At 40.1% G+C, this 26,121-nt stretch overlaps 1 protein-coding gene across 1 annotated transcript in view; it reads left to right on the forward strand.

Annotated features, from left to right (window-relative positions):
• The window catches only part of igsf3 (immunoglobulin superfamily, member 3), a 114,852-nt gene that overhangs the window by 80,346 nt on the left and 8,385 nt on the right, over positions 1-26,121 (forward strand). The window contains exons 5-7 of the mRNA XM_023950580.2: positions 2,023-2,430; positions 6,976-7,401; positions 24,650-25,060. Of these exons, the coding sequence (XP_023806348.1) occupies positions 2,023-2,430; positions 6,976-7,401; positions 24,650-25,060 (1,245 nt within the window). The remainder of the gene's footprint in view (positions 1-2,022; positions 2,431-6,975; positions 7,402-24,649; positions 25,061-26,121) is intronic.

Raw genomic sequence — 26,121 nt, forward strand, 5'->3', positions numbered from 1 at the left:
ACTCGTACTAATTTATATCTCCTGTGTAGCCATCACTGTGTAGAGCCCGGGGCCCCGCACTCACAAACGCATGCCACTATACATGCATGCACATGAGCCTCACTTTGAAAGGATTGGGATGTTCTCCTGGGAAAAGAGACAGGGACTTGTTTTTCCTGCCGCACATGCCAAAATGGCTGCTGTGAGAATCAGACTGGAGTTGGATCCTGGAATCTTGAGCGCCAATTAGCATTAAATGAATCTTTTTCTTTTTGACCATTTCTTTTGCATGAAATGATGTTTGGATGAGAGACAAACTGCAGAGGACTTCAGTTGAGGCCCCACATATGTTCAGTTTTTCACTGCGTTTCACTTGGATTCAATTATTTGTAGCAGTCCAGCACAACAAAGGCTTTCCAACAAATAGATTTTCTATTTTCAGAGCTGCCTACTATGGCCACACATCTTGCTCTCTCTCTCAGCCTCTTACACACTCCCAAGCACACAGACATGTTGCTCCCACACTGCAAATAAACACTTTAAAGGATGGCGAGGTTTCATCCTAACAGGGCATCCATATGGAGGGGTGCAGCCAAGTCACATGACTTTGAATGAATTAATATGTAAGCTATGAGTTGATTTTTTTTTTTTCCTGTTTTGTTACTAGAGAGAAAATGCACACCAAAAAGTATTTTAATTTTGAAGTCCCACTCCAGTCATCTTTTGATCTACTGTGAAAGCGTTTCAAGTGGTCTTTTAATTAGGACGATGCTGTTTTTAGCCAAAATCAAAAGAACAATGTTTTCTAGGACTGATTCTGCCTGAGCGGGACTGTTAGCAGGGAGTTAGCCCGATTTATTTACCATCATCCCTTTGTTTACGCTCTCTCCCGCTAACTTTTAGCCCCTTACAACCCCAACCTAACATTACAGGTGCAACAATAATATAAAGACATAATATTAATATTGGAGCTATTCAGCCGTACAGTTTTGAGCCAGCTCAGACAAGGAACACAAAGACGGACACAGATCTATTTGTCTGCAAGTGATTGCATCAGAATGGAGCAGAGCAGGGAGCTTGTGGCCCACCGATCATCAGTTCTGATGAAGCTTTTTGGATGAGTAGTGAAACTTCTTCAAGAAAAGAAAGACGTCCAGTTGCCTTAAAGAAAAAAAACAAGCTTCGGTTTAATCACAAATATTTCAACCAATAGCTAACATGCTTGTGATTCAAATGAAATTCAAGCTGCAACAAGATTATCATTTGAGATAACTGCTTTAATCCTCAAAAACAGTTTGATTTATGCCACAAAAACAGGCAGATGGCTTAATCAAGTGCAGCAGGTTTATTAGCTCAGCTGAAAGTCTACAAATGACAGGCATGAGAGCATCAGAGGAGAGACAGGGTAGTCAAAGTCCAGGCGAGAGCCGCGGCAGGCAAACAGAGTTAGGGTCAGAAGAGATAAGATCAGGTCAAATACAACGCTCAGAAAGGAAGGCAGAGTGACACAAACAATACATCATACTGAGCTGTGGTTAGTGCAGAACCTAAGTATGCTGTGGTTGAGTGAATGAGAGTCAGGTGTGTACCATCCAGGAAGTGTGTGCTGGGGGTTGCTGGGAGTTGTAGTATGGATAGAACTCTGGGGACGGCTCCCGCCGGTGACCAGAGGGGGAGACAGAGTGCTGACTAATTAGTTTTGCTTATTTATATCTATGTTTTATATATTTATATATATATTTGGGAGCCGGTTTAGCTCGTGCTGGTTTGCGGCGCCTTCCGTCCGTGAAACCAGGGTTCGAATCCGGGCTGCTCCCTGTTGCCTTCTCTAACTCTGTGCCAGTCCTGAGCCCGGTTGCTTTGAGAAGGTTGCGTCAGGAAGGGCATCCGGCGTAAAACATTGCCAAGTTTACCATGCGACTTGTTCGCTGTGGCGACCCCTGATGGGAAAAGCCGAAAGAGGAAGAAGATATTTATGTATATATTTGTTATTTTTGTTATTTGTTTGTAAAGACTGACTCTGGATTTTTTTCCCAAACACAGAGAGCAACATCTCGATGTCCCTGTCCAGTAACTCCTCGGAGGTCCTGGAGGGCGACACGATCCAGCTGACCTGCTCGGTCCACTCCACCATAGGCACTCTGTCTTTTGTCTGGCAGTGGATAGAGAAGCAAGCAAGCGGACCGATCCAAGAAGTGGCCTCTGTGGATCGGGAAGGCACGATTCGGCACGGTGCCATGTACAGGGACCGCGCCAGTTACGGCGAGATTCGTGTGGAGAAGATGCGAGGGGACACCTTGACTTTGTCCTTATACAACGCCCTGCCTGCGGATGAGGGACAGTACCGCTGCACAGCCACTGAGTGGATTCAAATCGGCACTGAGCCAGATCTAAACTGGGAGAAGATTGGAGAGAAAACAGCTGCCGAGACGATCAGCGTGAAAACTGTTGGTAAGTGTTTGAACCTAGTTCAGAAAAAAAAAACCCAGTCTGTGGTCAACAAGGCATGTAAACTTTCTGGTCGGTCCAGTTCTTTCACACACTTGAGCTCAGAATAACTGATAATTCTGCTTGCCTCAGCAGCGCCACAAAGTCCACTTAGTTGAATAAGCCATGGTTTATTCATGCACCGCTTAGGGGAAAGAGCTATTATGACAGACACACACTCTATGACACCACCTGCCTCATGTCAAGAACAGCGCTTCCATGACAACCACGATGGAGCCTCACACACTCATATGGATTAGTCGGAATTATTAGAATGGAAATGCAGCGCCACAGTGTTTCACAGTCTGGGGCTCTCCTCTTTCACTGCTGAGTTAAGCTGAACATCTACAGCTCAGGCTGAGGAAACCACTGGAGCGGAGCTGGCAGGAGCTGGCAGGCCAAAAGCAACGGGTGTGATGCCGGAGCGCGCACACACTCCACTAACGGCTTAGCTCCCTGCAGCAGCATGCAGAGAGGAGATGTCAAGTTTTAAGTGGCCATTTGTCAAGTAGGGCCAACAAGAGAAACATTAGTTTGAGAAGCAGGAGACACAGTAGACGTGTGAGGGAAGGAGTCCAAAAGCTTCTGGTCTCATTGCCGTCAGAATCATCAGCATTAACTCTGCTTCTCCTCCATGCTTGTTGATCAAACGATTTCGGTATGTGCAGTGTGGGGTGACGGTCATTGTGTTTCCATCATTTTTCTCACATTAGCCTCCAGCCATAGATTTATTGGAGCCAAGCTGGATGTACACATAAAGCTCTTTTTTCTTTTTTAAATCCCCCTTTCATTTCTTTATTTTTTCTTTAAAAAAACATTTTTCACCCCCAATTTCCACTCTCAAGTTCAGGCTGCAACCATATTATCAGAGCCCCTGGATCTTATTCAGTCTGTTGCCATTTCCTTCACAATCCGATGGGAATGGAACAGGAATGCCCTCTGGAAGCTGGATGTACTGGTTGCCACAGTGAAGACAAAAGGTGCTCTGCTGAGAGTCATCTTTCCATCTGATTGGCTTAAGAGGCCCCCAGGGAAGTCTGGGACATGTGCATAAATGAAAAGCCTTCGTAAAAAGCCTGCAAGCAAGCATACGGTGTAAACTGACTGGCAGGGTACTCCGAAGGACAGCACGAAACCAAAACGAGGATAGAGTTATATGGAAATTGTGAAATCCTCTTTTCTGTCGTAGAGGCATGTAAAGTGTGAGAACCATAGATGGATGGATGAATGGAAGGGAAGAAGGGTGCTGGGAGATGAGAGATGGAGCAAGAAGAGAGTTATTGTCCGTAAGGAGAATTATGGCCACAGGCTGTAGCTAAGTCTGGACGGAAAGACATCGATTACTGTGAAGGACACCAGCAGCGATGGCAGTCAGAGGACGCGAATAAGCTGAGCTGTTGACAAACAAAATATAAGAGAAATCGGCCAAATCAATGATGGAACTAAAATCTGCACATCTCCGTGCTGCTTTTTGCTTTCTTTCCCGTGTCCAACCAGCATCCTCAGATTCAATTGTATAATTTACAATCACTGAAAAAAAAAGGAAGCATGGGATGTAATAGTGAAGTTCTTTAGAGAAAAAGGGAGTTTTCTCATCTCACTCTCATCTTTGTTCCCTGTGCAGGTGTGTCTTGCCAATATCAAGCACTGTTGGGTGAATGTCTTTAACTCAGTGGGGACAGTTAAGACTTGGCAAGGAGCTTGGCGTAGACTGAACAGCGGCTCTTAGAGAAAATATTTCCCCCGGGCTTTCTTTGTTGGATCATCATTCATTTTAAAATGCACTCTCACAAGAGCTACTCATACGAAACAAATGTCTTTACGTTGGTGCCATCATTATACAGCTACTTCTGAAGAGCTAGTTCACCATCAAACAACCTGAAAGAAAGTCATCTGTAGATGGTTCTGCTCCACCTGCATCACGAGAGAGCAGACTTCATCACAGGTTCGGGCTAATCTACTCTTCAAAATAAAAGCATTGTCTCTGAACTAATCCGCCGAGCCCGGTATAAAGCCGTGTTCAAACTGACTGCCGTTCAGGCATCAAATTCCCGCTCGCTGCATCTTTTTTTGACGCACCATAAATTTGTGTTCGCTGTCGAATTCGATGCTCAATGTTTGTCCTAAAGTTGTGTTCATTTGGGAGAAGCCGCCGACAACTTTTTAACCTCATCGCTACATGGAAGCACTGACAGTATATCTCAATTACAATCCACAGAAGACACGAATGGTGTTGAGAAATTGGGTTTATTTATTTTTGAAAAGTTCTACAGAGGCATCGGTAAACACATCTCCGTTTCTGGGTTCATGAAATCATTGTCTTTTTTTTTCTCCTTTACGGCTACCGTTACTTTCTACTGCAAAACGATACGAGAACGCTCAGATTCTCTTCCATGTTTTTAATTCATGCTTCTTCTCCTGGTTGCTGTCAGGAGCAAATACTGATACACAAACCTGCAGTGCCCTCTACTGGTTGTTAGCAGGATATTAACTAAAATATGTTATATCTGAGGTTGCTGTTACATTCTATAGGCAATTTTGCTTAATTTTGAACAATCCGATTCGTTCCAATATAGTGACCCCTAAATCGATTCCAGTATATCTTTAGCCAAAAATTGTAAACAGTGTGAGACTTCCGCAGGGCTGACATTACTGCCTGCTGCTTCAGCGGGGCAAGTGCGAGAATGGTAAATTACCTATACTTACCTAGCTCTTTGCTACCTTTTTAGAAGCTCAAAGCGCTTTACAGTCGCATTCAGCTGTTCACACACAAATTCACACGCTGATGGCGTCTCCGCTGCCTTAAACTGGCGCCGACCCATAACCTCTCAGGAGCAATGTAAGGTTCAGTGTCTTGCACTAAGACACTTTTACACATGGGCAGGCAGGGTGGGAACTAAACATGCTTCCACATAGTGGTCGACCGCTCTACTACTGTACCGTGGCTGCCTCTAAAGAAGTACCTGGACAGTATTTCCACACATTGCACCGTAATGATGGCTTACCGTATTTTCCGGACTATAAGTCGCACCGGAGTATAAGTCGCACCAGCCCAAAAATGCATTATAAAGTAGAAAAAAACACAGATAAGTCGCACTGGACTATAAGTCGCATTTTAACTTTCACAACCTTATATGACACAATCATAGCAGACTGTTTATCTAATAATTTCACAGTAATTTTTTCTCAAACTTATTTATTTATTCTTTTCATGAAGCATCATTGGCCAACTAATACTCTGTTTTCAGCCTGTAATTGTAGAAACAGTTTTCACTTTTATTGCATTTCTGAATTTATGAAATCATTGGAAAATAGAATATTATGTTGTTAGCCTTCAAGATCTTACTGTAAAAAAAAGTTTGCTGATTCTCTGAGTCACTTAACATCCTGTTAACACTTAACATACCTCAAACATCAAATTGACCCAGAAACATCATCTCTGTTCCTCACAAATGAACATAACAGGAGGGTTAACAATGTATTTATTTCAATTTATTTCTAATATAAGTCGCTGCGGAGTATAAGTCGCACCCCTTGCCAAACTATGAAAAAAAGTGCGACTTATAGTCCGGAAAATACGGTAATCGTTTTTTGTTCCGCGTTTTTTATTTCTCTACCATAACATGTGTGTTGTCCACTGTGCCGGGGCTTGGTCGTGACATCACGCATGTCAAAAAGATGAAAATTTACAATCTTCATCTTATTGCAAATAAACATACCCTGCCCCAATCCAAATGTTATCTTCCCAATATCAGTACGTAAGGGTTAATGGCCGACGAAGTGTGCGTTATTACTTTCTAACGCACGCCGTGGAAGCCTGAACCGTCCGACGCAAAGCATAATTCCACGAAGTGCGTTAAAAAGTAATAACGCACACTTCGAAGGCCATTAACCCGCTTATACCATGGTCACTTACAAAACCAATACATAGTAACCAGTTTTTTAGTCCTTAATTCTTGTTTTTTTTCCGATTTGGATCGCTTTTCTCACAAAAAGTGGACTGTTTGTTACGTGATGCGGCAGCGCATCGTAACAATTAGTCCGCGCAGCACCACCGCTGCAGTCAAGATTTGGGGATATATATATGCTGATCTTTCCGATGGGTTGAATCAAGCATCAGTTCAGAGAGAAAGTTCACCTCTTACCGCTTGTTTTTGATGAAGTAAAATTTTGTTTTAAAGAAGCCGGCGCAGTGATACAAAACATTTAAGCTAGGTGACCGGAACTTCTTTTTTCACCGTGCGGTTATCAGGTTTTAACACACACCCAGCATCCAATCAGATCCAATCTGAATCCAATCCAGTATTCACCCGGACCATGGTATAAAATTGATTTATTTCATTTAAAAATGATTTTATAATGGTATAGGTCGTTTCATTACCAAACTTACCTCAGATAGATCAGTCTAGTTGGATGGTAGGACTATAAAACAATACATTGATACGTCGATGAAACGTTACTCACCTGATGTTCTCAACTTTCTTTTTCCTTTCTTTTACCATCCCATAGAGTCTTCTTTCATGCTGTCTGCCTCATCTCGGACGCCCTCCATAAGCTATGGAGAATCCTTTGACATCCTGTGTCTGGTCAAACCACGCCACAACCCGCGTGTCCCCACATCAGTCACCTGGCGCTTCATGCCCTACAGCGCACAAGATGAAGGCGAGGATCAGGGAACGTTCAAGGACCTAGTGACATTCACCCGTGAAGGCACGCTGCAGTGGGGAGAGCAGCTGATTGGTCTGGGCACCCGCACCACTGTGGACCGTTCCCACTCCAACACGAACTTCCGGCTGTCTGTAAAGCGTGCGGGGCCTCGCGAGGCGGGAAAGTACCAGTGCACGGCCGTCCTGTGGAGGAAGAACTACGACAACAGCTGGACTGAAGTGGCCAACCGCACCTCCAACCTGCTTGGCATTAATGTCATAAGCCCAGGTAAGGCTGCATGACAACCCCCCTACTTTTGGGAAGGAGGAGAGTGCACCTAATTAAAACAGACAAACACACAAACAGAGATCAGCACAAGTTTAGACGCACACACAGGAAGAATCCACCAGAGCTTACAGGATTGCTGCTCTTTCTAATTGCGCTTAGTCTTTGGTTTAGTCACTAATTGGAGTGTCTGTGGATGGATTTATGTGTGTGTGTGTGTGTGTGTGTGTGTGTTTGGTTGGAGGACTGGGTAGAGTCTCCTAATGGAGTGTGATGTTAAATTGCTAAATATCCCACAGGAAGAGAGAACGAAGTAAAAGTAGCAGACAAAAGGCAAGGAGCGAGAAAAAGGATGGAGGAGCATAGAGAGCGGTCGGTCTCTCCTTGAACCGATTTCCTCTGTGGAGGCATTAAACTGTCTGCACCGTCTTCCCGGCCCTTTGTGCTCCGCACCCATTAAGACACAACCCAATTAGGGGAGGACCACAAACAAAAAGTGCACACAACTCATGTTTTCACCAGCTTGTTGTGGACAAACTGGATGATGCTTTGTTTATTCAAAACAACATGGCAAGAAAATAGTAATTGAGCTTATAAAAGTATAAACATTTAATTTTTTAGGCTGTTAAAGACCTTTTTCCGTGAAAATTGAGTTTTTGGTGTTTTTAACATCTTCTTGTGGACCTTTCTGATCAAGAAGGACATATACAAAGAAAAATTAAGCTTAAAATTGCATTTATGACTATATTTTTATTCAAATTGTTGTGAATCAGGAGCAGACAAAAAAATGCAGTTTGAAAAATCTGGGCAGACCACAAGCTCCTTGCTCTGCTCCACATTCTCAGATGGATAGATCTACACAGGGTTGCTCCGCATCAACTGTCCCGTCCACAACAACAAGGCAAATTTCTAATAAATTCCTGCCGCTCTGCAGAAACTATGTTCTAGAAAACGCCACAGGTTTTTTGATTATGGCTAAAAACATCATTAGCATAATTAAAAAAACACTTGGAACAGTTTGAAAATAGATCAAAAGATAATCAGAGCCAGTCTTGAAAGCAGTCCAGCTGTAGTGGGGCTTACTGTTGTCAAATTTAAAGTGTTGCGTCCAGCGTCAGCCAGAGGCACACGGACACTCGCTCTGCAGAGCCGGTCTCTCGTTCCATGCTGCTATTGATTCAAGCAGATGCAAACAGATGTGGCACGCTGCAGATGTAAACTCACAAACAGCTCTGCGAGCAGAGGTTCTCCCCCGGCTGGTGACCGACTGCACTCTGACCCTAATCATTCAGGCAGAGCCGACGGCTTCCCCAGCCCCATCGGGACTTATTTAAAAATCAACCTATCATCCTGAATGCTCAGTTACGCTCTCCCAAGTGTAAGAGTGACTTTGGTTTACCTCAACTACAGAAATCTTGGACACACGCGCTCACACCGACAGGTTTTTTTCTTCACTTCCTCCTTCACTCTCTTTCTCTCCACAACAGAGTTATCAGTTACCTTGGTGATACCATTGGTATCCGTGACGATGTGATCAGTCGCTGACTGAAATCCAATCAGTAACTATAGCGGTGCGATCATCTAGTGTGTAAAGGTGCTGTTGCACAAGAGAGTGATTCTCCAGGAGAAACTGCCCTCGGACTAGTATTTCCTCTTTTTGTTTATTTTCTGGTTTTGCATCTAGACTTCTCTTTTTCTCCTTTCCTCTTCATGACCTTTTTTTACCTCTTTCCTCATGTCCCTAAATGTTAACCACTTCTGGCTAAACGAGCATCTGTTTTTTTCTTTAAAGGTGGATTAAGCAGCCGTAAGTGTAATCAAGTGAGACAAAAAACACAACATCTGACCAGATGCACAATTGAAACTGGAAATCATGCCGGCACTGGTTCTTTTATACATACGTGCGTGTTAGATTTATAGCATGAGTGCCCTTGCATCATGTGACGTCTTTCAAAGACCTTTCACATGCTTACAGTGCACAGGGGGGACTATCTTACCCCTGACTCAGAGAAACACAATGACCGAACTGCCCCCCTCAGCCTTTTGTCTCATCTTGAGGGGAAAGTTGCAACGTTCACATAAGACTATTTTCAAATGACTCTTCTTTTTCTATGATTTGGGAACTTCAAAGAGAAAAAACAATGAACAGAAATTGCACCCCTGATCCAATATCCGTAGATCTGGAATTAGCCCAAGGGCAAAGCTGGATGCGGATAAAAGCTGCAGCAAAGCCAGCGAGGCTGGTCAGCACTATGTTTTGTCAGATTGTGCCTGTCGCAGACCCACCACCTGTCCCATGTAGTATTACAGGCTACTAAACCAGAGTTCATCTCTGCGCTAACCTTTAAAAAAACACTCCGATCATCTTTTTGGTCTATTGTAAAAGCGATCTTAGTGGTCTTTTAATTAGTGCTGTTATGCAAATAATATTTTGAGCGATTTATAAATCATGACCTGTCATTAATTATGCTAATTATTCATTGTGGCTCAGTAAAAGATCATAACAAAACTAAAATAGAACCTTTATGAAGTTTTTATTTTATTATAACAGACTTCTAACCTTTTCTTTTACACCACCAAGGGCTAGACAGTTTTTTAATCTCGAACCATTGAGAAAAAACAAAAACAAACATTAGGGCCAGAGTGCTCCAAAATGAACAAAAAACCACAGGAACACTTTTCTGAGCAATCCAGAAAGTATTGACGACAAACCTCCTATTAATACCATAACACATACGTTGGCATTTGTTTATTCCAAAGTTTATCAGAACAGCAAGACGACAAGAAAAGACTTGAATAATTTGCATTTTCCTTTAACCAGTTTTTGAATGTGATCATTTTGATGACTGGAAAGCATCAGAAAACAGAAGAGAATGGAAGTAGGAGATGTGACGCATTCATTTATGATTAGGGACACCTTGTCTGGCTGTCTTACATTATAGCATTTTTGTTTTTGGGTTAGTTTTGTGAAGAACTATAAAATAACACATTGTTGACATCACAGCAGTAAAGAGCGTATGGGGACACTGACTGAGACCAATAGATAGATAGATTGATTGATAGATAGATGACTTTATTAATCCCACAATGGGGAAATTTCATTTATCTCTGGCAGCAACACGACATTCAGAAATTATCTATATAATATAACATCAATAAAGGACATCACAAATGACATTTATATTAATTAAAAATATTACTAAAATTATTATGAAAAATTATCAAAAATGAGATTCTTATTAAATAAAGAAATAAATATTAAATATTAAATACAGCTGCAAAAGTGTAAAGGTATTACACTTAATAATACATTCATTATAATATAATTATAATACGTCATACATTACACTTGTAATGCATGACGTGTTTCAGCTGAGTTTAAAGGAAACATTCCTGTTAGTAATTACCTAAATTATAATGTGCTAATTGTCCTATAACTAATTACCGTAGGTACTATTAACGCCATAATTTGACACCACTAATTTTATTTATGTTTATTCTGTTTAAGCCAAAACCCCAAAAAAAAGAAATGCAAGTAAAGCTTAATTTTTATTTATTTTTATGCTCTCCATCATGAGAAAAAGGCCATAAGAGAATGTTGAAAACACCACTTTTACCAGAGTGGGCCTTTAAAAGATTCAAGCATAGGTTCGGCGAAAGGAAAAAACTTAAAATCTCCCTGCATACATTTCCAACTTGTACACACACAGCGAAATGATAATTACTTTTATGTGGAACAAGATTCAATATTAGCCCTCACACCACAGGACATCCATGCACATACAGAGCACTGCAACCCAAACAACATGCAGCCTCCTGAGCAGCGGCAAAAATATTAGATTTCACGTGAATGAGTTTTCCCTCTGTCTCTTTCTGGAATGCAATAATGGCAAACACTTGTTCATCTCAGCTGATCTTCGGAGAAGCTCGGGTCTCTGCCACACAATCTAATATTATTCACTCATAATAGAAAAAACACACATGCCAGCACACACAGAGCTAATTATGCAGAGTTTTCCCCCGTTTAGATTAATGATGATTTGGGGAGATCGATACACATTTTTCTCATCAACTGAATGCGCACAGAGCTGCGTTGTGTGTTTGGAGCGAGGAGCAGGATATTAAGTCTGTCTGGTTATTGGCTGAGTTAGAATAATGATGGTTATAATAGAGGGAGGTGTCCCACTTCAGGTTTCTCGTCATCTTTCCCCCCTCAAACTTTCCTCTAGCTTATAAAGCACCTCCATGCAGAAATAGGCTTTTCTCCCTTCATGCTTTGGGCTATCTCACCGTGCTTTACGCCGTGTCTGTGCCGTGGCAGATTGCACGATATCCTCTCATTTCATGTCATTGATGTAGTATCCGCTCAGCCTCTGTAGATGACGTTTGCACCCCCCCCCCCAATAATTGGAGATTCCAGCTTATCAGGTCAGGAGCAGGAGGTGTCTATCTTCATTATAGCCTGGTTCTTCACCTCCCAACTGTATTGTTTTCCCTCCATCTCCCCCCTATTGTCTTCTTTTTCCGTCACTTTCACTTAACTGCACCCCCCCCGCCTGCCCGCCCCAACATCATTTCCACTCGTGATTTTTCAATATTTCATAATTCCCTTTTCTTCCCCCTCACAATGCTCCCCTTCATATTTACATTTGCCTCTAAATAGCTTCCCCGGCACCGTCTTTATATAATGAATAATAAAGATGGGGCACGTGTTTGCACAGATTAGCCGCTAGATCACAGCGACTGTTTGCGTGAAAGATCTTCGCATTTTTGGCTGCTGTTGATTTACGACGGACGCAAGCTCACCTGAAGCCAAGGATGTGTGGGGATGCAGCTTCATATATTCAAATAATCAGAGTTTGCGTAAATGCTGTCTGTTGCACATAACCCCAAAAGGTCATAAGGTGTGATAAATAGACTTGGAAGGGTCACTCGGACAGAAAATACTTTGATAAAAGGCTTTTGATTAATCACGTCTTTTTTCCAGGCGTTCAAGGTCAGATTCCTCCCCTGGAGGAAAAAAAAAACCCTCACACTGTCCGCTGTTCGCTCTCACACACACACACACACACATATGATATTCTGTCAAAGATAATCCAATTTTGGCTTCATTTCCATGTTCGGCCCAATCTGCAGACACAATGAGATTCTCTGTGCTGCGTCGCTCCATCTTTCTTAAGCACACGTGTGTGCGTGCGCACATGGCGGCCCTCCTGCGTCCTGCTGCTGCTGTAATTGAAGTCGTAACTCAGAGCCAGGTACAGTGCTGCTCCTCATGTAAATCACCGGCTAATGGCAGCAGAAAGAACTGCTTCCTTCTAAATACACTGGAGCTCACCTGGTTTTGGCCCAACGCATCGGCCCTCTGGACATCCAGGTCTTTCTGAAACGCAAGCGTAGCTCAAAAAATAATAAATATACAAATAGAGGCTTTTTCCTTTTATATTGTTTTTATATAAAAAAGGAAAAGGCCAGTTATTTTAGTCTTGATCTACTCCATAATAGGAGTGGGATTATATAAATTTGATTTTTCCCACTTGTTTTCCAGCAATACATCAAATTCTACTGCCATTATTTAATAATCATATTTAGTGACCCTAATGTGACCCAAGTGTGTATTTTATGCATCATGAGTTATGATTATAGATAAATACACTTTTATTTTCTTTGTACATAACGTACATCAATGCTGTTCAGTATTTTTGTAATGAGTTTGATATATGTGTGAAATGTTGTTGTATTGTTTAAAATCAAAGCTAGAAATTAACCAATAAAATCAAATATAAAAAATCAATAAAAATGAAAATAAATTCATGAAATTTTTTTGCATGATTTTTATAAATATTTATATTTTTGGCCTTATCTTTAAACACACAAAGCACAGATAGATGGTAATGAATTGTTGTTAACTGAAACAACCAGTTTCATGTATAAAGCATTACAGTAAGGAAATAAAAACTGAATGTAAAAAATGAAGAAGAAAAGCACAAAAGACACTTTGATAATATTTGTTTAATTCATTTTTTTTCTGTGTAATATACATCCAAGGCAAGAAGCAATGAAAAAAACTAAACATTTTTTCTTCTTCATGGGGTTGTAAACTTTAGAGCTTTTTACCCAGTGTACTTTTTTTTGTTAAAGTAATTTTCTTCCTGCTCTTGGTTTATTTCCTAATTGTGAACCGTCCTTCTATAATCACACTTTTAATTCAACAAAGATTACAAGAAAATGATTTACTTGCATGCGACCCCAGGATCTCCTAGACTGTATGGTGCAGGACCATCTAATACCCTGGATTTTATTATAATGACACATTCTTACAATTTTAATTTATTTATCTGCCAAAGTAAAAAAGCTGATAAATATGATTATTTTATAAAGAAAATGTATTGTACGACACGACTGGTACGTCTCTGTAGTGGGGAAGCAAGAGCTAAACGCTACTAATTAACTGGCTAAATTGGAGAGCTGTCCGTGCTCCATACACCGCACGACTCCCAACAGTCTCAGAAAGAGAAGCAAAGAGAGAGGGGCAGATTACGTAATCTCCTTTCCGGCATCAAAGCCCATTTATTTTCACACCCACAAACAGCCAAACAGCATGGAACGTCACTTAAGTTCACAACCCTCTGACTCAAGGTTTCACCAAAAAGCTCTACACTTCCCATGAGCCTTTGGGGCTGAAGGCGGGGCAAACCCCCAGATCGTCACAGTATGAATCCAATGTGTTCTGAAGATGATAGAAAAAAATATGTATTTTTCAAATAACAAATCATTCAAATGCAATGCATTATGGTCTATATTCACCAATCCAATGAGCATTGATGCAAACTAGTTTTATGCAGAGTCCTCTGGGAAATTTCCAGGACACTGGATTTTGGAATTGTAGATTCGGACACTCCAAAAAAGGTGAATGTCTTATATATTGCACTAAGTAGAGAGGGAACTAGGATGAGGAAATTGGAATTTGCTTGTTTGCTCTGCACCAGAGTCCAGATGAGCTTTCATATCTGCACAACATAAACAGACCGTCCCAGGAAGCAGGTTTTGGTCTAAACCAAACTGTTCTGACAGGAATCACTGAATTCATTGAATCATTCTCAAGTCTCATCCAAATTTAATTTAGCGAAAAATGTGTTTGGGTACTAGAAAAGTTCAAAGATTAGACTTATCCCAAAGATGAAAGTTAAATTAAGTTTACGTGGTAGCTTCTTATTGAATAAATATAATTCAAATTGAATATTAATGCACATATAATTAGTCTTTTGTACACTTGATCTCTGATCCCTGAAGATAAGCGAAACTGACTAAATGTGTTTCCAACAGAGCAACACTGTTTACATAAAGGCCTGCATTCTTTATCAAAGGTTGACAAATAGTTGCACCCACCTTCAACTTAAGCAGCAAAGGAACAGAACTTCTGTTTTCAACGCGTCACTGTGGTTTGTTTTTTTAATTTATTTATTAATTCTGATTAAGACTTTATCATTTTTAACTATTTTTCCCTGTTTACCTACTGTCATCCACATTTGACAGCCAGGCAAGAAGACCAGACCCATATTTAGGTCACCGAGATTATTTTAGCTACAATAGAAGAAAATTAAACTATATGATTCTCTTTGCAACTATCATTAAATTAATTCCGATTTCTATTCTGGTCATAATGATATTTTTGATGAACTGGAATAAAGATGAAAAGCGCTAATATCCATCTGACACAATGGGACCATGGATTCGTCACTGCTTTTCGGATGGAAACTCTTATTATTTTTTTCTTATTTCTGTAGGAGACATTTTTAGATGAGGGGACCTCGTCCATCATAGTTTCACTGATCTCTGTCCACAGGAGCAAAGGTCCAGTCTGGATGACATGCGGTTTATTGATTAATTCATTTTTTCTACTGAACAGCAAGAAAAGCCTTGGTTAGATTCACATGTATGGGGTATTGACCCGTACGGGTGCTGGAGGTTTTTGGATTGTCCTGCTTGTAGAGAGGAGCAGCCCTACCTTAAGGGGAGCGCATGTGTGTGGGACGTCACCAAAATGGAACGTACCATTGTTGTGCGTGTATTTTCAAGTATTTGTAAGGATAATGCACATTGAACGTACTTATGACGTACGGGTGTTGCTGTCGTACAGTGCCACACTCCAGTGGTTAGTAAGGTGCGAGTAATGACCCCTTATCGAACACGTGCAAATGCTGCACACACAGGATGTGCAGTTAATGCCTAAGTTCCTGTAGAATTCTCATTCAAATTACACTCTGTCTAATTTCCTAAATTCTAACAACCAGGCTGCGCACAAAGAATCCCACTTATCACCTGAACAGCACTAATGAGCGCAGGTCAGAGGGTTCAAGGAGGTTTGAAAAATCGAAAAATCCGTTAGGCACGCCTGCGTCTTCCCTACTTAACCCTCATGTGTTATATAATTGTTCACTATGACCTGTCTGTCACCTGCAGCACACCTGTAGGAAAAAATGCACATGAACATTGTTGCTCTACGAGCTCACCGAGTTGATATATTCTGCGGGACACCTCCACAGATTTGCCCATTTTTCGTCTGCAGACAGCCTGCATCCACCTGTAAGTGCAGTTGTAACTAAGACCTATGAAAAGTATCAGTAAATTAAAGAGTCGTTCTTGGTGGAGATGGTCTGACTTGTCGTGCAGGTTGTGGATTAGCCCAAATGCTATGCAAATGCTAAAGGTGGAGCAGGCTCCATCAGGAAAACTGTAATTCTTCTAGTGTGCAGGTGGTGAGACTGCTTGCTACTTTGTGGAATCCCCTCTGTAACATGTTCTCACTTTCTGTCGCTGACGTCTCTCTTTCCTAGACTTTCCTTTTATACATTTCTTCTTGGCTCTTGTGAAAATCCATTCACTTTGATGATTTATCCCTTAACTTCTCAGGTTTTTTTTTAATCATCTTCACTTCTTAAAAACCTCACGTCTGTCTGCCTTCTTGCTTTTGTTCATTCCTCTCATGTCCTTTTTTTCTCTGTCACTTGTCCACATTTCCTGCTCATAAAACGAAAGCATTGCAGCAGAAATGTAGCCCTGTGGATAAATTGTTCGGCAGCGGGCCTTCGATACACATTAGGCTGCTAAAAAGACCCCAAGAAAATGTTGGGGAGAGACCTCACCTGCACTTCAGATGTTCACGCTTCATTATTCACCAATATTGAGGAATATTCATGAGGCAATGATTCTTCAAAATGAAGACTGTGACAAAAGGAGTGGTTGTTAAGTGAGCCCCAGAGTCCAGCCCGCATTAAAGACTTCTCTCAAAACAGCAGCACAGGAAAAAAAATTGAAATTGAAATTATTTCCCTGGCAAAAAATAAATAAAAAAGACATTCTGTGATTTACCACATAAGGCTCTGCGAACACTGCTAGATGGATTTGTAGATTTATTGAAGTTTATTTCCACAGAAGTGTGTGCTAGTCAGAGCCGGATGTGCTCCGAAGGTTCACGCCTATTCCCTGTCTTCTACTTTTCTTCTGCTGTGGTCCACAAAACTGATTTATGGGGTAGTTTGATATCTTTTCAAATCCAAACCTGTTTGTGGATCTCTTCTGACTAGAAAAATTGAATCTTCAAGGGAACTCCTAAAGCAGTAGTCACTAACGGACAAAGAGAGGTCCAGACCCAGACTTTGATCCCAACGAACATCATAAATACAATTTGATAAATAAACACTTAATGGACCCCTTCTATTTTAACTGCAGACATGCCCGTTGAGCCAGTTACACTGCTCAGCCAAGCAAACTTGTGCTTTACAAGTTGTAAAAGTGGAGCACACAGAAGATCAAGAACATGGGGCTGAGTCACTTAAAACAAAGGTAGAAAATCAGAAAACTGTGTCAGCCTTTGAAAAAAGTTTAGGCAACCAGTCAGAAGAAAAACAAAGATAAGGACGGCTGCACAGAGGAAATTTAAGGGAGTAAGACAGACGAAACGACGGGAGAAAGTCAAGAAAAATGCACAGAGGGACAGAAACAAAAGTCACAAATGGTGTTCTCCAAAAACAAACAGTGCAAACAGAATGTTTATTTTGGATTGAACAATTTTATTTCTGGTTAGACTTCAATTCTGGAGCCCAAGGGAAACAATAGCATGGGGCTCTGTGCAGGTGTTGCATTAATTATTTCTTACTGGTCCACGGCATCAATGTCAAGAATCCAAATGTTTTGATAAATATTTTAAAGCTGAAATCACCTTTAAATGTTAAAGACATGCATTTTATATTATATACATTATTTTTACCTTGAAAAGAAAATCATGTTAACCCCTCACTTCTTAGTAGGAACCAATGACAATCTTCCGTCGTTTCTTTCATTTGTCAGGTTTTACTCTAGTGGCATCAGTAAAAAAAAAAAATTATAAATATAAAAAAATATATATATATATATATATATATATATATATATATATATATATATATATATATATATATATATATATATATATATATATATATATATATGAACAAATGTATATTTCTGTCTTTCTCTTTGTCTTTTCTCTCCTTTTCTGTCCCTTTTCTCATTCTTTACTTTTGTTATTTATATAGTTTATTTGATTCTGTTCTTTTTATTCCCATTTCCTATTTTTGTTTTAGTATTTTTGGAATAACTAACCACATTTTACCTTTTTGCTTTTATTTTTTTCTAGATCCATCATTTAATCTCTGCCAGCCCAAAATGTTAACCAGTTGGCCATAATTAGCCATAATTCATTATCCTATTAAAGTTTATTTGCAACTAATAATAATAAATATATAAGTGAAATAGAGGGACAGGGAAAAACCCACAAATAATCAAACACTATGAATTCTAGCATAACTGATCAGCCTATTATGAACAAAAGTGGAAATCGTTTTTGTATTCTTACTTTTCATGAGTTTAAGCGAGGTAAAATCTAAGCAAATCATCTGTGAAATATTATTAAAGGGGAGTTTGATTTTCAAAAGCTTAGTCTTTTCAATATGAAATTTTCCAAGTATTAATTAAACATTAATAACTAAATCAAATATGTCTTGAGTTTACTCCAAAAGGATTTGGTGTTTTTCTAATTGTGTATTAAAAGGCAATTTTGCTGTAAAAATCCTCCCAACATGCATTCATAAAAACAAATGATCAACTGTTTTATATCATTATCACAAAAAGCACAGTTGTTTTCCTGCCTGCCTCGTCATTTGACAAATGAGACACCTTCATCAGCTCTGAACATCTATCTTCACTATGATGGATTCTTCAAAAGAGGCAACTTTTTCTACATTGGTTTTATTTTTAAAACATGGATCATCAATGAAAACTTGTCCATCCATCCCAACCCAGGTTTAAATAATCAAGACATCATCAGTCATATACGTCAAGTTACTGATCACACGGAAATGTCAGAATTGTAGTGTCACAACTACACCCAAATATTGGTGATATTGACATTTCACTACTAGAAATGTTATCCTTCTGGACCTTTTCTTCTAAGGGGACCCTCTTGTGTTTCAGTTGAGTTCCTTTGTTCTGGAGGAAGCATCACCTTCAAAGAGCAAGAATTCTCTGCTTCTCAGATCCTTTCTTTTTTTCCATCTCTACAGAATTTCAATAAATTATCAGGTTTTAAATGTCTCACAGGCATTAGAGCAAGAAAAAAGAAAAAAAAAACAGAAGTAGAGTCAACATAATTGCTGGAAAAGATCTTCTGTCATCTATTCCAAGGATGCTTCTGTTAATTTTCCGACATGAATCAGAGCGGTCGGATAAATAGGATTTTATTTTTTTATGCGACTGACGTAAAAACTGTTTTATTGAGCCTTGAGTCTGCCTAGCAGGATAAACTCCTCAAACTTCCCCAGCGTTGCCTTGGAAACAGCAGAGGCAGGTGAACACAATAAGAGACTCCGACCATTGAAGTATAAAAATGGGAGAAAAATGCTGTTTTTCTGTAAGTTTTGCAGAGTTGATTAAACAGCTGGCTTATGTGAAATGACTTTCATTTCCACTCACAATTGACTGGCACTTAAGCCACTACCGAGCGGTAAAAGCAAGTGTCTCTAATTACGGATTTGTCATAGTTTGTGGATAAACCCTCGAGGCTAATTAAAGAAACAGAATAGGTGATAACATGAGAAAAGGTATCGATACTCAGCTGTTCAGGGACTGCACACTCATGATGAGTGGCCTTGTTAACCGCGGATGATTAAACTGGATCCTGCAACAACACAAAGACTCCCCTGTTGGTGCCATCCCAGTGTGTCGAATGTTTGGCCTGTTTGCTGCTTGTCAGCAGATGTGTTGATGTTACTGGGAGATTGACGGAAGCAACCTCACTTTCTGTGGGGGTGGACCCGGGTTGGAGGATGGCAGGCTGGTCTGTCTGTGAAGTTGCTTTTGCAGCAAGAATTGAAGCGAGGAATCCAGACTGAAGTTATTTTGGGACACACACACACACACACACAAAATCTCCTTTTTTTACTTGGGCCATAATTCCTGCCTTTTATTTGCTCCCTTGGTTCCTCCTCATTCCGCATAACAAATACTATGGTGGCCCAGAAGGGTCATAACACAACACATTAACTCTCAACACAACACAAAACTTATCTCACAACACAACACATTAACTTGCCACACAACACATTAACTCACAACACAACACATTAACTTACCACACAACACATTAACTTGCCACACAACACATTAACTTGCCACACAACACATTAACTCACAACACAACACAATAACTCACAACACAACACAAAACTTATCTCACAACACAACACATTAACTTAACACACTACACATTAACTTGCCACACAACACATTAACTCACAACACACTACACATTAACTTGCCACACAACACATTAACTCACAACACAATAACTCACAACACAACACATTAACTCACAACACAATAACTCACAACACAACACATTAACTTACCAGACAACACATTAACTCACCACACAACACAATAACTTACCTCACAACAAAAACTTACCTCACAACACATTAACTCACAACACAACACATTAACTTACCTCACAACAAAACTTACCTCACAACACACTAACTCACAACACAACACATTAACTTACCACACAACAAAAACTTACCTCACAACACATTAACTCACAACACAACACATTAACTCACAACACAACACATTAACTCACAACACAACACATTAACTTACCACACAACACATTAACTCACAACACAATAGCTCACAACACATTAACTCACAACACAACACTATAACTCACAACACAATAACTCACAACACAACACATTAACTTACCTTACAGCAAAAACCTACCTCACAACACATTAACTCACAACACAACACATTAACTTACCACACAACACATTAACTCACAACACAATAACTCACAACACATTAACTCACAACACAGCACTATAAATCACAACACAATAACTCAACGGAAGTTAAGCTACAATTGAAGGGCTTTTAATCTGAAATTTCCACTGGGCTGAGCGGCTGACTACCTAACAGAAAGTAACGTCACAGTGAGCTGTGGAGGGAGCACAAAGGAAAAAAGGAAAAAAACTTGCTGAACTGACCCTAAAAAACCCCAAATAATGCATACCCGCCCAAAGCCATTTTTACCCGCGAATTTAGATCCAAAACTGCCCAATCTGGCAACACTGCTGCTAGCTTCTCTTGTAGAAAAAACGTGCTCCCTCCACAGCTCACTGTGACGTTACTTTCTGTTAGGTAGTTAGCCGCTTAGCCGAGTGGGAATTTCAGAATAAAAGCCCTTCAATTGCAGCTTTACTTCTGTTGTGAGTTAATGTGTTGTGTTGTGAGTTATTGTGTTGTGTTGTGAGTTATTGTGTTGTGTTGTGAGTTGATGTGTTGTGTTGTGAGTTGATGTGCTGTGTTGTGAGTTATTGTGTTGTGAGGTAAGTTATTGTGTTGTGAGTTAATGTGTTGTGTGGTAAGTTAATGTGTTGTGTTGTGAGGTAAGTTATTGTGTTGTGTTGTGAGTTGATGTGTTGTGTTGTGAGTTAATGTGTTGTGTGGTAAGTTAATGTGTTGTGTTGTGAGAAAAGTTATTGTGTTGTGTTGTGAGTTGATGTGTTGTGTTGTGAGTTGATGTGCTGTGTTGTGAGTTATTGTGTTGTGATTTAAAGTGTTGTGTGGTAAGTTAATGTGTTGTGACCCTTCTGGGCCACCGTACTACAAATCAAGAAATAAAACTTTTTGATTAAAAAGGCATTTCTGCTAATGGTTCCATATGGCAAACGCTGTTCCGCTCCTATTTCTTCTCTGGGCTGCCAAGTTCAGACTTCAAATGGAGAACTGCTTTGTCCTGTGCCAACCTAATCCTTCATAGTTGCACTTTAGAAGTTTCTGAGGTGATTCTCCAGCAAAGAAAAGAGAGGGTGTTGCCAGGAGTCCACAGAGCTCTGCTGTAATTCCAGATGGAGACGTTGTTAGGCTTCAGTCTAACGAGGAGAGACGCCATGAAGGTGACTAATGTGTGAGCTGAAGATTGTGTTGTGAAACGAGATGGTCTGGCTTTGCCTCATAGCTGTGCAATCTTTTTAACGCACTTAAAGGCACACATGCTAAATATATTATAATGTAAATATGGAGAACTACAAAGATCCGTCATCTGAGCATGCTCACCGAGCGTTGAGGCTTTGTAGGCAGATGGCTGTGACCGGAGGCAGCCACTCATCAGTCAGCCACAGTGAAGCCCATCACGTGCTACAGTAGGAGGCTAACGGCAAGAGGAGCTTATTTGTCTTCATTTATGTAAGAAGGGAAAATTTTCTACAGTCTCCATTTTACATTCCTGTGTCTATAATTAGATGGGCAACAGTCGCATTTTCCCACAATGCCTTGTCACATCAAAAAGCCTGAAAAATGATTTAAATCAACTTAGATGCAAAATGATTTTGAATTATTTCAAAGCTTTTACCAAATTAAATTAGTTTTAGTAGAAACATACACAACTTTGTAAAAGGAAGAGTAAAATTAGAATTCTAAATCTCTTTTTTATGGCTAATGCCTATTTTTCTTTTTTTGATCTGCTTGGATTTAGATTTCAATAGCCTGTGTCTTTACCTCTTAAAAAGATATTAAATTATCAAAACATGCGCTACTACGACAATGCAATAAGAGCCTGAAAAATGGGGGGGGGGGGACACTAATCTTAAAAAAAATCAGTAGAGAGTAAAATCTAGAAAAATAGTTTCACAAAAGCATTAAAAACAGAAAAAAAAGCTTAATATCTAAAAGTTGAATAAAATTGGTTAAAATAAAATGTTATACAGCCCAATAATGAGCATTTTTTGCTTGTAAAGAAGTGACTATTATCTTTTTTGTGTTTATGTATCTAATTGTTGCTTAATTGCAATGACAAAAATCTAGTGTAATAAGTGAAAATGACTGATTTTAGAATAAAATGTGAACGAAAAGAGAATAATACCATCTTAGAACTATTTGGCCCATATTAATAAATCCTCATGAGCTTAGAAAGGTGTAGAGCAGAGAGAAGTTAAAACAACTTAAAACCTGCAAGAATATCTTGAATGTCCAAAAACAATGTCTGAAATATTTCACCTTGGAAGAAAAATAATTTTATTAAAACGTTTTTCAATAGAAAAAATAATCCTATGTTAAGAAAATATACTGACTACAATTTTTTCTTAAAAAAATAATTCTTGCTAAGATCAATATTCCAACCCTATTGGCAGATGTTTTTTTTTTTGCTTGTTTAAAGAAAAGTATTCAAATTATAAGATATATTACTCATTTCTAGAAGACCTGGTTTTGCAGTGTATTGATTTTTTTTTTTACATTTTTACATATAATGTTGATAATTGTCACCTAGAAAAGAGAGAAGCAGCAAAACTTCTCACATCATTTTAAAGTTTCATTAAAAAAAAAGTGCTGACCTTTGTGTCAGTCTGAGCGTCAACCCAACAGCTTTTTGTCCTTAGACTGTCTTCATTTTGTTGAAATAGGGTTTCTGTCTAATGATGGGATTTTTAAATATGACACGGATAAGAGATTGATCTTAATATTCATGGAGTTTTTGGCCCGTTTTCCCGCTAAGAAAGCTTTTTGCACAGAGGAGCATTAAGATTTCCAAAACCTGACTCACACCTAAAATAGACTCAAATTCAGATGTTTTGAAAAAAATAAGAGATGCCACGGGGCTAAAAGCAGGATAGAGAAATCTTTTTTTTACGCGATCATAGTGAATCACAGAGGTTTCTCTCCCTCATATAACGGCCAAACTTAAAGGACTGTTTAGGACGAGGAGAACCTTCACCTAACTGTGTCTGGCTTTCAGGTTGAAAGTGCAGACAGCAGTCAGAAAAAAGGAGGGAACACTGAACCAGGATCATCTAAAAGAGTCGATGCTGCGTTTGATGTCATGAATGTTGTTGTCAGGGCAACACAACCATATTTTTTTGTGCAACACATCCAACTTTTTTATTTAATTTTTCTTCTTCAATTACTTTTCTTTTTAGCAGAAAAAAAGCACATATAGAATAAACAATCCTTGGTTTCTGTTAAAGAAAACAAGATTACTCTCATGTGTGCAAACACAAGCTTTGTACTTGGCAGTATTGAGATGTTCTTTTTTTTCTCATTCCTCCTTTTATGTATTGTCTTTTTTATTTCTTTCATTTATTGTCAGCGTGTGTGTTTTTATCCGTGCGTTCTCCAGGTTTCATACTAATCCATCCCCCCTTACGGTGGTTTGACAGTGGGTTCTCTGGTGAGGGTCACAGCTGATGTACCTGCAGCTAATCCTATCCCCCAAACCATGTTGCTGTAACCAATCCTGTCACAGCACTCAGGGGATCTTCTTCTCCCTCTCCATGTCTTGGTCACACCCTTTCATCTCCTCTCCTCCTTTCCTGGCTTGACTTTATAAATACACTCCCTCTTTGTTTTTGCTCTGGCAGGCTGACAAAGCTACATGCTCCTCTTTTGTCTTATATCTGATCTAATAATACTCTGAACAGTGTGTTTCTTCACCTGCTCTGCATCTTATCTTGGATCTCCATTTTCAGGCTCGCCAACTTGTTTAGCTTTTCCCTCCTCCTTGTCTGTCCTTTATCCGTCTGCCTCCCCATTCATCTCGATCCTTCCTGCCAAACCTAACTTTAGGTCGTGTCTCATGAAAACAGAAATATGTCATCCGTCCTGACATCTTGACTGTCTTCATGTCTGCTTGATACCTCTCTCCTCTTTGTAGAAAGTCGACTAAAGGTGCAGAAAACCAACCAGTCTCAGGTCTACCTGGAGGACAGCCGCGTCAGGATTAACTGCTCCATCACCTTCCGGAGCGACCTGGACACCCAGCATAGCGTTCTGTGGTACGTGAGACGTGCAGCTGGGTCAGAGGTGGATGAGCTCCTGCTGGAAATCGAACGCTCGGGGGCCCTCAAATATGGCGACTACGCAGACGAGGAGAGACTGAGACTGCGCGTGCAGGCAGAGAAGCTTTCGCCTCGCCTGTATGTGCTGACGCTGAACAGGGCGGAGAGCAGCGACTCCGGTATGTACTACTGCCTGGTGAAGGAGTGGCTGAGAGATCCAGAGGGAAACTGGGATCAGCTGTCGCAGGATTCCTCGGGATACACCCAGGTTCTGGTCAAACAGCCAGGTGAGGACGCTACAGAACATACCTGTCTCTAACAAAACTCTAAGTTTTTCTCCATGGCAGCAGCAGCAGCTGTAACTTCATCAAAAGCTGTCATCAACTAACCTTCTATCTCACCACTGCATGTTATTCAGCTGCTGGAGGGCATCTCTGTCTGACTCTACACGTGTCTGGCAGGTATAAAGGATTCGCATGACTCAGCTGACTGACAAACCGGGAGTCAGAAACCTGGGCTCCAAGCAATGATGACCCCACTACCCCCCACATGCTGACATCCCACCTCAGCACAAAATTTTTAGTTCTCAACTCTCTGCTTCAATCACGTTTCATTTGATGCTGGTCTTCATTTTTTCCAAAACGCAACCTTCTGCTGTAATTTGGATGGATTCAGCCCTAAGGTTTTAGCGAAAATAAATACATATTGGTATTGATTAGGCAGCTGTGTTTCAAAGCCATGGGGCTTCAATTTGGGCCTGAAAAACATTTATGCTTGGTTGATTATTCTGGTTATATCTGTTTACCTGTGTCCTGTTTGCCGCTGGGACAAACTCCAGCCCCTCTTAAAACAGATATTAACACACTGGCATTAGAAATGCTTCGAATGTTTCTAGTAAATGGCAAGAGATTTTGAAACCTTAGAGACCCGCTCCACTGAGAATTGTGTTCTTGGTGTTTTTAATGTGTCTTTGCTGCATTTTTCTGATCACATATAAAGAAAATTAAGATAGTAGTATTATTGGTATTTCTTTAATCAAATCATTGTGAATCAGGAGCAGACAAAACAACACAGTTTGAAAAAGATTGTATTTGTTATGTCAGAAATCCCTGCTCTGCTCCATTCTGATGCATCCACTTATGCTCGACTAGATCCTTGTACGTCTTCTTTTTCCTCGTCCCAGCTGGCATTTGGCTCAAATCGAACAGCTCTAATATTGCTCACCATTTTTCTTGCACCGATAATTTTAGGGTGGGGGGGTTGTAAGGGGCTGTGAGATAGCGAGCAATAGAGATAGAGAGCTCTCAGCAAGAGCTCTCTATCTCTATTGCTCGCTATCTCACAGCCC

The sequence above is a fragment of the Oryzias latipes genome, chromosome 21, assembly GCF_053564925.1.
Source record: "Oryzias latipes strain Hd-rR chromosome 21, Olatipes_Hd-rR_3.1".
Lineage (NCBI taxonomy): Eukaryota > Metazoa > Chordata > Actinopteri > Beloniformes > Adrianichthyidae > Oryzias > Oryzias latipes.